The sequence below is a fragment of the Pagrus pagrus genome (assembly GCF_965226575.1).
Source record: "Pagrus pagrus genome assembly, chromosome: 8".
Taxonomy (NCBI): domain Eukaryota; kingdom Metazoa; phylum Chordata; class Actinopteri; order Spariformes; family Sparidae; genus Pagrus; species Pagrus pagrus.
The window spans coordinates 32,739,005-32,752,316 of NC_140192.1; the positions used below are offsets into that span (position 1 = coordinate 32,739,005).

The window sequence follows — 13,312 nt, forward strand, 5'->3', positions numbered from 1 at the left end:
CCACAAAGAAATAATCATTTTCCCACTTCTCCTGAAACTGAGCAGACCTGTCCCTCTCAAACCAACATAAATAAATGATCCCAAATGAGCCAATGTGTTCAGGCTGGGACTCTTGCCAAATGTGTGACGTGTGGTGAAGATTCAACCAAGTTCAGCCAAGTTACAGCAACTTCCTGTTTTATTGCAAATCAGTGACCTTCATTTCGTTGCAACAGTTCAACAGAACTCTGACTTTTCATAACTTTTCATCAGAAGGTGTTAATACAGCCCGGACAAAATCTGAAGTGTATCCTCTTAAAGCTCTAGGAGTTTGATAAAATATAATGCATGTAAATCGACATAAATGAGCACTAAATTAAACATGGCCAACTTCCTGTTGGGTTTAGGTCATGGTGCCAATAGGTTTTTTTTTTTATATAGATGTAGGTGTGATACATGTGTACTTAATTTCATATGTCTAGGTTAAACTACCCTCAGGGGCAGTACCTTTAGCCCCTGAAAAATATTTCAAGAGGGTCCTCACACATTTCAGCATTCGGGCCCTAAATATCTCAGCAGGGTATTTCCTTGTGTCTGCAATCTGTGTATTTTAGTAGTAGTAGTTTCATTATTGGCATATCCATTACGCTCCTCGTCCTGCCGAATTCACTGGGGCAACAATCAAGTCTAATCGGCTTATAAATGTCCCATACAGCTGATGGAAATGTTCACTCTCAGTGACACCTAGAGTCACGTTAACAGGCCCACTTAATCAATACTGGAAGACAGAGGGATGACCTTTGGAATCAGTGGGGCCCTCTGGACAAGGCCCCAGAGATAATAACTGGTCATTTAGAAGTGTATTAGCTGTCACCTTTATTAAAGGATCAATGGAGGTCAGCACTCAGGAGAAAATCATAGGGGGTAGGGTGGTGGGATTCGTAAAGGGGAGGGTACCGGAGGTAGGTGATGGTGTGTATGTCTGTGTTTGTGCTTTGTGTTGGTTGGGTAGTGAATGCATTCTGAGTGCTGAACTGCAGGTGGTCCATGGTGCTGGGAATATTGAAAGGTAAAGGAACAGCAAGCTATTTCAAAGATGTTAACCGCACAAATATAAAACATGACAATGCCACAGGATCAATTGTGAGGCCCCAATGGAGTGCATGTACATAGAAACAATGATGAGCATGTGCTTTTGGAGGCAATAATACAAATGTTAGCATACACTTAAACACACATCAACTTGCAAAAGAAATTACAATCAGTGAAATTAATCTATAATTTTATTTTTTATAACTTTAAAATGTTAATTCTTCATTAATTTGGCAGCTGGTGTCATGTAACAGTCTAAAATGTTTATTTTTATAATTTATACATATAGTGGCCTCCAAAACATATGACATGAAAGATATGATGAAGATTATGAGTCAGTCAGGTCATGGTAAATCTAAGTGCTATACGGAGGCATCTGAACTTGCTTGAAGTTTCAAGATAAGAGGTGAAAAGACGTCAAGAAACTCAAGCCAAGTCCAGCTGCCTCTGTATGGCACTTAGAAACATGACAGTGAAGCCTGAAACTACTGTATTGACCTATGAACACCATACCAAATATACTGTATCTTGTGCAGATGTGCTTCATTACATTAGACCTCACATTAGGGTAAACTATTGATGATGGAATCATTTCCAAATGGGAAATTGATTATTAAATTAAAAATAACATTTCATAGAGTCTAATAATATGCCATTAAAGGAATTATTTGGATGTAAAGCCAGATCTTTCCTAATATAGACCTTTTCTAAATCATCATAACAAGTATAAAAATAGAAAACTTTGCATTTTCTGAAGGAAATGCGTGGGTGGTCTGCTGCTATTTGCTGCCATTGCTCACGACAGGTGATGCGTGCAGTAATCAATGTCTTGCAAGTGGTAAACTCATCACAAAATTCTGTGCTTATTGTGTAAAACACAGGGTGCATGTAGATGCTTATGGAATAGTGCAATAGCTGGATCTTCCTTAGTCAGATGGAATACACGTTAATCCAGGGATTGAACTCAACAGTGTCCTTTATTTACCACTACTAGTATGGAACAGCAGCCCTTAAGAATAGTTGGATTACACATGGAACATGTAGGTATGATGGGTTGTGAATTTCAGGACTTTAAGGTAGGGCAGGGCGATAAAACGATCTTGATAATTTTCATGATAAAATTTTCCATGATAACGATGATAAATTTATGACATTTATTTTCGATAGTTATTTTTGAGTCCATTTTCCTTTACCTAGAAAACACTACATCAACAGCCAATCGCACAGCAGAAAAACAAATGCATGTTGTTGATACATGTTTCCGGCCCCTCCCACTCACAACAACTCAGAATGATGGTGACCACCTGTGTGTGTAGCCGACACAAGAGAATGAGCAGTCCGACAAACGAAACCGATTGCGAGGAAACTGACAAAGATGAAGAAATTGTACTGAAGAAAGGTCATACCACTTCGGTTATTTGGAAATAGTTCAACTACCTGAAGTCTGACAAAGGACAGACCAGCATTAGGTGCAAAATGTGTTGGCGACCAGTCCTCAGCAGAACTGGAAACACCACCAACCTCCTCCATCATCTCAAAAGGTACCGTCCCAAACAGTACTCCGAAAGTATGAGTTAGTGCTATCATGCTAGCTTCAGCCTCCCCTCAAGTAGCCAACAGCCCAGCCCCACTGCTTCTACTAGTCAAACTTCAGTTCGACAAACAACAGTTGCTGCTGCTTTTTCAGACATTACCCCATATAAGCAGAAACCGAAGCGACACAAAGACATAACCAGCACAATTACGTACTGTATTGCTAAAAATATGATGCCTATAAGCATGGTTGAAAAATCAGCTCTACGCAGAGTGAAGGGTAAAGTTGGAGGAGCAGCTCAGAGATGTCACCGCTGATATGTGGTCTGGTTGCCCGTCCGAGCCACATCAGGTCTTACAGAACAGGAGGCATTAAAGCTGAACTGAACAACTACCTGCAAGCTCAAGAATGTGCAATATTCAAAGAATACAGGAGTACAATCATCCTCAACATTTACCTTTTTATTTTATATTCTTTAATCAATGCTCAGTTCAGTATACTACCTCTAACATTTTTGAGACACATTTGAAACAAGCAATTTGTTGTACATATTCATCATTTTATTTATTCAGTGTTTAACATAAAGCCATTTGGTTGGTTGGTTTCTGACAATAAATAATTGTATTTTATAAACCATAATTAACCTTCTTGTTTGTTTTGGGTTCTGTCCTAAGGAAATTACTCTTAAAACTGTCAATTCAACATTATTATTGTTAAATATACTGTATATTGTGATAATTATCGACATCGATCAATATAAAAAACATATCGTGATAACAGTTTTGGCCATATCGCCCAGCCCTACTTTAAGGGTGTGGCTCTGCAATCACAGGAAAATAAGGTTTAACAGAATATTAGCTAGATGTAAAATAAAAACACAAATTACCAGAAAGGAACTTAAATTCTCTTAAGACAGTAAGACTTACTGCTAAATTATTAAGTTGCATGCAATAATGCTCCAAGTTACAGACAACAGGATTATTAACCACTAAATCGAAATAAAACCAAAAATGAAGGCAGTACTACATGCTAGAGCCCATTACAAGCAAGGGAGTAGGTTTGATTTTGAGGTTGGTGGGGACACAAAAGTGCTCCAAGGCAGCACTCCTGAAAGTTGACGTTTTTTTGCATTAGCAATCATAATTTCACGTCATGCAGATGTTATAGGTTAAATCAGGAACATACGAGGAATAATCCACAATATAAATTTGACAACTGTATAGCAACTACTGCAAACACATACACACTAGTAATACATGAGGAGGCCTCTTAGAACACCAGACTTGATATAAAGCTCTGATTTTAAAGCCACATGGGTGAAGCATTGCTATTCAGATCATCATCACACTAACATTTGTCACAGTGCTGAATCTCATGACTAACATATCAATCATTATTTAACCTCACCTGTGAATTTCCAGCCTCTCTTTCAGCTTCTCCTCCTCCATCTCCTCCAGCCTCTCCTTCTCTACCTCCTCCTGCCTCTCTTCCTCTACCTTCTCTGGCCTCTCCTCCTCCATCTCCTCCAGCCTCTCCTTCTCTACCTCCTCCTGCCTCTCTTCCTCTACCTTCTCTGGCCTCTCCTCCTCCATCATCTCCAGCCTCTCCTTCTCTACCTCCTCCTGCCTCATGAACAGATACATTAGGGATACAATGATCATAGAGCTTGATGGTACAGTTATTGCCTGAGCAAAAAAGGCTTTTACTAAATATTAAGATTACGTAATATTAATTAATTATATTTTATAATTATAAAATCACATGATCATCTAGAATCTGAGGTTTTATTGTATTTCCACCACAAATTTTCTTTATTTGTATTTTTAAACCGTTGCTCTCTTCTACACAAATACATGAAAATAAGAATTAAAAATAACTTTAAAAAAGTGTATCTCTTTGGCATTAAGTATTCTCTTTTATTCAATAGCTGTATTGTTGAGCCTCTACCTATACACCCTTGAAGTAACTTACACTTTGACTCCTAAAGAAGTCTCTTATATCCAGTTTTCTTTTCTTTGACATCCTTCAAATCCTATACTTCACACACGCACGCACACACGTACACACACGCAAACAGACACAAACACAAATGTAAATGACACCACTGATATTAAAATCCATCTAGCTGACGTGACCCAGGAAGAACAAATGCCGAACATATTGACAACTTACACTCGCAGCTCAGATAACATGCACTGCCTCTCGTCCGGTCCAACTAGCACTTTGCTTGTAGCTTTGACAAGCAGAAGGAGTGACAGTGGGGACAGCCAATCACATGTAAGTTAGCGAGAAACTGGCAGCCGATCAGGGTATTTAGGTTAGAGGCGGGACTTCTAGCAGACACCGACATTTAACCCTTTGTGTGCCATAATCACTGGCTGTATTCGAAACCGCATACTATACTACCAGTACGTACTGATTTGGCCAAAATGTAGTATGTAGTATGCAGTATGCAAACAAAAGCAAAATCTGCAGTATGCAAAAAGTTCCCGGATGTCGTACTGATTCGGAAAATATTTCCAGTATGCATCTGACCAGACTTCTCTGCCTACTGTTTCCCACAATGCAATGCGCTGGAGCCGGGATCATGACGTCCTCGTCACGTACTCCGGAGCAGTACAGCGTTTATGTTTGTTCACACAACATAAGTACAGTGCATAGGCTACTGACTATTGTGACGAAAGCTATAGGTACAGTAGAAATCCAGGCTGTTGTACATATGAAATGAAAAAAAGTACTCTGTTAATTAAAACTTTTTTTTTAATTAATATTTGGTGATTTCTGTTCATACAGAGCTCCCGAGACAGCGCTATACTGTATACTGTCCACTACAAACATGAAGCTTCCCTCTAGCGGTTAAGATAACTGGCCTGCTGTCTCCCCCGGGACGACGACGCATGTTGGCCAGCAGAACACCTCTGGAGACGGGGCTGCTGCCTCTGAGACGAGCCGCTCCTTCCGGAGCTTCACTTCTCCGAAAACATCAAGGCAAATACTAAACAGTTGTCATTTGAGTAAACTAACCGCACATTGGGGATCTAAACGGTTACTTTCTCGCATAAAAAAATATTAAAACTTAATAAAGTGACATATTAACAGCGCTACAGCCGAAAATAAAACAGCTTTGCGCCTGTTTTACAACTACTGCTGCCGGTCTCCACGAAATGCATTCTGGGAAACTTGCTACTGCATACTGCGGTGTGAACGGCGTCGGTCTGCTGAAGTAGCATGCTGAATCCCACATTCAGTATGCAGTATACAGTATATATTAACGCAGTATGTAGTAGGCAGTACGGTAGTATGCGGTTTCGAATACAGCCACAGACTAAATACTACGGACAGCGGTTGTATTGATAGTGACTACACAGTAGCGGCTGAATATTGGTAGGGACGTGTCCCTAGCGTCCCTACCCAATTCTACGCCCTTGGGTGTGTGGAAGTCTGTGGTGAGTGAAATTTCTAAATACAAGAGACTATGAGAGGTACAAATAATATGGCACTGAATAGAGGGTTCTCTTGGTGTTTTGAGGCAGAAGTCAAAAATATGATTTTACGAGTTGTTGCATGAGGAGAATCCTAAATCAAGGGTGCTTTCTTGTAGAAGCTCAACTGGCCGAAATTAAGCTGCAAGCAGCAATGATCAAGATTTGGCGAAATTTGTGAAATTCTGTTCGACAGGTTCTGAGGTGGAAAAATGTGGTATTTGTGGGGCTTTGGTAGACCTATTCCCAAACACAGCCTTAAGGTATGTTTAGCTTTTTGTGATGGTGTAACCAAGTCAGCCTGAAGATATGTTTCACTTTTTTATAATGGTGTAACCACTTTTTATTTATTCAGTGACAGGCCAGGCCTGCAGTCCAGCAATCAATATGGTATCTCAATTTATTCTAAGACCCTCCTTTTATGAAGATATATTGACTGACAGCTGCCATATTTTTCGACTAACCATGCTCAATTGTAATAGAATTGTGTATCTCTGTCCCACAATGCTGTTCCCCAAACTTGGTGTCGATCGAGTACATTTTTAAAAAGTAGATATCACTTTAGGGTTTTTGTACCCTGATAAACCAGCACAAATTAGCTTCTAACCATTCGGGCTGGAACCCTTCTAATAAACTGGCACCAATTTCGGGCTTGAACCCTAATAAATTAGAGCTTTAACCCTAATAAACCGGCACAAACTAGCTTCTAGCCCTTTGGGCTGGAACCCTAATAATAAACTGTCACAAAACCAATAGGGTTCTTGCCCTTCAGGCTTTTATCCTAATAAACCGCCACAAACTAGTTTCTAGCCTTTTGGGCTAGAAACCTAATAGTAAACCAGCACAAACTTAGCAAACCTAAGCAAAAACAATAGGGTTCTGCACTTCGGGCTTAAAACCTATTGATAAACCAGCACAAACTTGGGGTTCTAGCCCTTTGGGCTTGAACCCTAATAAACCCTCAGTCTTGAACCCTAACAAACCAGCACAAACTCAAGAGGTTTCGAGCCCTTTGGGCTTAAACCCTAATAAACTGGCACAAAAACAATGGGGTTCTTGCCGTTCGGGCTTCAGTGCTCAAGGTTACATAGAGATTGTTTAATTGTCCTTGTCTATGTTAGCCACAGTTCTTAACCTCGTTGTCAGGGGACCTAGCTGTTGGAACCCACAGATGAAGTCATTCATTGTGGATTTCAAAATGCTCAGGTCAGGTTATTGGTAGTTTGCTTTCCTAGACGGCTAATTCGACGTTAGTCGAATGATGCTTCACACAGACTCAGGGTCTTTTGCATACAATCTAGCTTCTATAACCTGGCATCACACACATACACACACACACACACACACACACACATACACACACATCTGTACATAGTACATGTTAGTTAGTGTGTTTTCATCTTTGTGTAAATAAAAGACTTTTGAACCTTCAAGCTGCCTATTTAATATTGTACAAGAGTGAATGTTGCCAACCTCTACTCTGTCAAGAGCTCCAAAATCCTTCAACCATTACTAGCTGTTATGATAATATTGGTTGTAGTTATTACATTAATTATTAATCAGAGTTACAAACAGTTTAGTATCTTTTCTGAGACTGATTTGGTGAATTGGCTATCTTTTCCCTTCTTCAAGGGTGTTGCCCAACGTGATCTAATGTAAATTGGATCTTATTATTAATCATAATTAATAATTATCCCTGATAATCATTAATTATTGATAGCCAAATTTAACCCAAAACTCCCTATTACTGTTGCATGAAGCACTACATTATGGTGCCTCGTGTGATGTGAGCACAACATAGCTATCACTGATCAAACATGTTCTTGTTCTATTAATTGATTTTTTCTTTTTTTCATTTTCAGTTGTATGAATTGGATGGTGATGAAAAGCGCAAACAGTTTCTTGATGACCTCTTCAGTTTCATGCAGAAACGGGGTAAGTGAATTCTTAGTATAAGAATACACTTCTTCCCTTGCATAACCTTTTATTCAATATCCTACCTTGTTTTTTTTTCACCCAGTATCCCTTATGTATCTATCAATCATGAAGACGCAGATGCATTCATACTCTAGTTATTCGAATCTTTACTGGTTGTGAATGCTGGAAGACGGAATTCCTTGCTGACACAGCAGTCACACTATTGTTCTTCTGGTCTTTAATTGCTGTGGTCTTTATTATTTTGAATGCTCATTCAGAATTCATACTTTTGTTCTTCTGGAATTTAACTTACTATTATTGGTTGTAGTGTAAATGCTGAAAGCATTCACAATATATGTTCTTCTACAAAAGAATTTCTGTAAAACATTGTGATGGCAATTTGTCTTTTGTTTGTTCTTGTCAGGAGTTGATCTGAGCTTCTCCACTTTGTGGAGCAAGTTTTAGCTTTGCTGCTATGTGAGCACAAAATAAGCCATATTTCTATCAAAGTACAATTACCAGTGGAAGGTGATCGAACCCGAGTTCATTCACCAGTGTTGTGTCTCTCCACGGTCATTTCCTCTTCCTGCTGCACTCCCACATTAGCTCTTTTTTCCTTCTATTTTCTCCTCTACACTAACCCACACGTGGACACCTATGCACATCCACGCATGCCTCTGGTGAACAGATCGCTTGCAAGCTATTGCTCACCCAGACATGAGTGTCGTGGTTGCGTGTACACCTTATTTGGAACTTCAGACTTCAGCACTGTCCAAAACCACACCATGATTAAAGGCACGAGTTAGGTCGGCAGGCGCCGTATTTGAAACTTGAAGTACTGCAATGGTATGAAAATTCCATGCTGCATTAAATTGCACAAAACGGTGCTCCTGTCAGTTCTATCTGGGCGTTTTTTAAAGCCCCACTTCAGTGTGCTTGGTATTTTTTTTTATCCTTCCTGACAATGTTTAAGAATTTTTTACAAATAACTTGATTTTGTGCTTGAACTTAAAACAAATTAAACTGTCGCTAAAGTGTGTCTGCAGGGAGGACCGCGTCTCCCAGCACAGTCTCACTTGTGGCTCGTCAAACAGTGGCCCCTTGGTCAGGGCCTTTGGCGTCAGTTTTTGACGCACAAGGTCCCCCTTAGTGTCTGTTTCAGACACAGCAGGATTTCAACTGACTCCAATGTAAACCGTGTAAACCGGTAGTCCGTGGTAGTCCGTGGTAGATGCTCAGAGCTACTGCTCCAGTATCATCAGGCGATCACTGTGCCTGTGCAAACACCAGTAAAGGCATTTAATGTAAATCTAGCTGTTTAGAAATTACAGCCTGCAGTCACCTGTTTTGTTTACTCGATTAAATACACGCTATCAGTAATTATCAGCCACATAGATATCGGTAAGACGGGACCTGCTACACGAAGTAGTAGGTTCAGAGGCCATCATTGCTTATTTATATGGATATGAATAATGGAGGACTCCAGACGACTCCAGTCCATGGGCTCACTACTAAACCTGAAGCCAGGTGGATCCACGTTCTTTGCAGGTAAGATGATTTAAAATGAGAGCATTTAAAGTGTAGTTTACAGTCCAAAACAATACAGAAAATAGTTTTAAGGTGACGTGACATTAAATTAAAGTTCTGAACAAAGTTTAGCTGCATTCGATCCCATATAAGGGTAAAAGTTTAATCTGGCTGCTCCTCTTCTTGGCACACATGTCACCTGTGAGTATAAGGTAGATGCTTACAGTGACATTAACATTAATGTAAAAGATGAACATTGCTAACTTATTCTAAGTATGTCAGTATTGCTTACTTATGCGGTGATATCAGAGCTGTGGTGGTTCTGTTTAATTTTTGTAAGTGAGCAATCACGAGTGCTAACCTTAACACATATTACTGTCCTCAACATAGAATTTGTATAATATCTTCTTTAACTGACTTTTTTGTCTCCCTTTACAGCTCAAGTTCCCAGTTGTCCTTGGGCATTTCACGATATTGGTGGTATGTTGTTTTTATCACTTACCATGTGCCATGTCTATGTGGAACAATACAAAATTGGACAAAGTTGCGTCAAGCAAGTAGATCTTTATCAAGTATGGCTTGCAAGTTTCTCTCTGTTTTTGTTTCACATTTAATATTGCTTGGAAAGGCAGACCTTACAGTTGCCAGCCTAGAAGCCATCGCCTAGCCTATTTAAGAAAGATGGTATGGTCGGTGCTTGAAGAAGGCCGGTACTCACAGGTACACAATACTGGTACTTTTATCTTTACTATTTGGTATACAGCGACTTTTTCGAGTGCTTCTCTGAAGCCGCCATTACACTAATCCTCCCTAAGTAAACTGCATCACCAACCACTAAACTGAATGCACCTGGTTCAGTGACTGAGCAGAACAAATACATGGCATGGAGATGACTTGATGACTCCACAATTCCCACCTCTGATACACACACACACACACACACACACACACACACACACACACACACATTGGTTATATGAAAACCCACACAAATGGAATTGTGTGGGTTCCATAGCTCAAGTTGATGTACTGATTAAAAGAGTGCAGAATCTTTTCAACCAAAAATAAAGGAATCATATTTTCACACAAAATTACATGCCTGAACACTGGTTATCAACAGGAGGGGAAGTCAGAATTATTAAACTGTGCATTCATGTGTGTGCCCATGTCTTTCAGATGGGGGTGCGGCTCCCTAGTAAATAAGTACGTGATATTAACATTTCTAAGTGCTGTATCGTAGGCACCTGGACTTGTTTCAGTTTCTTGAAGACGTTTCACCTCCCATCCAAGAGGCTTCTTCAATTCTGTCCTTAGAACTGAAGAAGCCTCTTAAAATATTTAATATTACGCTTCAACCTCATAACACGGCACATTGAACCACAGTATATATTATCGTGTAAATAAGGCAGATAATATAAGCAAAACTTCAACTCAATGTCATCAAATCAACATTTTGACAACGTCAAACAGTTTTTATAAGCTTGGTATTTTGATCATGTTACGCTTTGAACTGGCCGTTGAGAGTTCAATACCAATAATGTTTCTGGGTCTATTTCTGAGCAGTCATTTACTATAACCGTGGACAATACAAAGGCTAACAAAGATTATCACAGTAGTTATTGTGTTTGATGTTCTTTAGGTGTACAGCAGATGGAAGAATAGTCCTAAGAAACAGCCTCTAACGTAGCCATCCTGATGACTGTAGACTTGTGGTATTCCACAAGAGGGTAGCAATTAATAATATTTCTTTAACCTTTATTTAACAAGGGAGTCACGCTGAGGTTAACAACCTCTTTTCCAAGGAAGCCACTGTCGAGGTTGCCATCCGGATGAAAACAAGTAGTTTCAGACAGATTACAATACTACAATAAGAACAGATGCAGGAACAGAAGTATAGACTATCAAACCTTTTAAAAGGAGAAATATCCACTAGAGAGTTTTGAAAGTTGTCAATCAAAAACAGTGACATTCCAACAAATCAGCCTCAAATTATTTTATTTTGGATTTTAAAGTATTTAGCAAGAGTAACTTCAGTAGCAGAATCCAAGTATAAAAACACCTTGAGAGGCTTGAGCAGGTTAACCTACCTGACTGCTTAACTCAGTGGTGAGTTAATGCTTTACAATTAGTAATAAATAACAAACTTGCGTAAATTTGAGAAACTCAGCTCTATACATTTTGGCAGATAGTGAATTTACATTTGCTACTATCCTGTTAAATACTTAAACTGTAGTGCCAACAAGCTTATTGTGGGGTGTAGTCTGAAAGCACAGTCTGAAAAGTATTGAAAGTTAAAGCTATGGTCTACGATTTGAAAGATTTGTTATTATTATTAACATCATTTAGATGGTGGTTATGACCCAATAGTACCACCTACACACTGTGAAGAGCAAAAGGAACCAAATAAATCCATTCTCACTGGTGTCTGTAAAACTAAATATAGGAACCATCCGGCCCGGATGTCTCCTATTTGATCGATTTTCCGATCCAATCCTCGCTCACTCTCCTGCTCCTGCTCACGTCTGGTCCCGACCCACTTCCGCATTTGAAACTACAAGCGGACAAGAGGTTTGTTTTGCCCTGAGCAGTTCAGCTGCCTCTGCTTGCCCCACCGACAAAGAGTCAAAGAAAGAAAGTCTGTCACTGAAAAGACACAAAGCGGAGATGTGAAACAAAGAGGGCTCAAACCCAAATAAATTCATCATTTGAACGGTGGCGAAAGGTCCGTGAAGATATGGACCCGGTGCTGATACAGCGGCGTTTCTGTTGAGCAGGTAACCTTCGTCTTTATTGTGGATGTTGTGACACAGATAACTTTCATGCCGATGCTGGCTTATGACTGTGAAAGCTGCCGTTAGTTTGTTTCTGTGTTATTAGACGGTGTCTGTCTCTGCAGTATTGTCAACACTTGTTCGACGGAGACGTTAGCCTCTATGCTAGCATTGTAAGCTAACAACAAGCTAACATTGCTATCATGTTTACACCAAATTAGCCTATTTATTTGCTCGTGGCAGCTAAATGAAGCAGCAAGTATGATGAATGAAGGGATGAATGAAACCCCAACACGAAGCGGAGGGGTTTCGGATTTATTTCCGGATTTTTATTTTGTTTGTCCGGATTTATCTCTCCTTAACAACCTCTCGCCCGGTCACTATTCAACTGTTTTGCTAACCATCCTCCCGGTCTTGTCCGTTTGTTTTCAACGAAGCCTTTGCTAAATCAATATGATGGATTATCATAAACGCGTTACGATGTGCGTATTTGTGTGTCTTATCTGTCATAAACAAGAGATTATGGTTTACAGCACATTTGTGTCGCGGTCTGGTGCTACTCAGACAACAGCTGGGACACACACAGCTGGTCCGAGACTCACACAGGTTTATTTTTCAGCCACAATGTGGAAGCGATCGTTGTGATGAAAGCTGACGGCAGCATCTGTTAGTCTCTTGGCCCTCAATAACTTTTAGAAGTGGCTAACTTAGCTGTTGTAACTTATTACGTAGCTGTAAGGTAACGTAGCTGTAGCATGCTAATGACATTACGCTAGCTTGGCTGTGGAGCTTAGCTGTGGACATTGTAATGACTTACAAGATTTACGTGAGTTTCAATGTGCATTGTAATAACTTTACCTGTGAATCCGACATCGTTACTCCGCATTCAAAGCTTTCAGTGCTTTTTTCAAACCTTTCTCAGATCGTAGACCAGAGCTTTAAATGAATATTAGCAATCAAAATGGCTAACCGTAATCCAGATTAATTCAATAATATACATACATGTTATA

The 13,312-nt window shown here is 39.7% G+C and overlaps 1 protein-coding gene across 1 annotated transcript in view; it reads left to right on the top strand.

The window, feature by feature from the left end:
* The window catches only part of arid3c (AT rich interactive domain 3C (BRIGHT-like)), a gene marked incomplete at its 5' end in the record, with an annotated part of 146,514 nt that overhangs the window by 42,517 nt on the left and 90,685 nt on the right, over nucleotides 1-13,312 (top strand). The window contains one exon of the mRNA XM_084359346.1: nucleotides 7,950-8,022. Within this exon, the coding sequence (XP_084215472.1) occupies nucleotides 7,950-8,022 (73 nt within the window). The remainder of the gene's footprint in view (nucleotides 1-7,949; nucleotides 8,023-13,312) is intronic.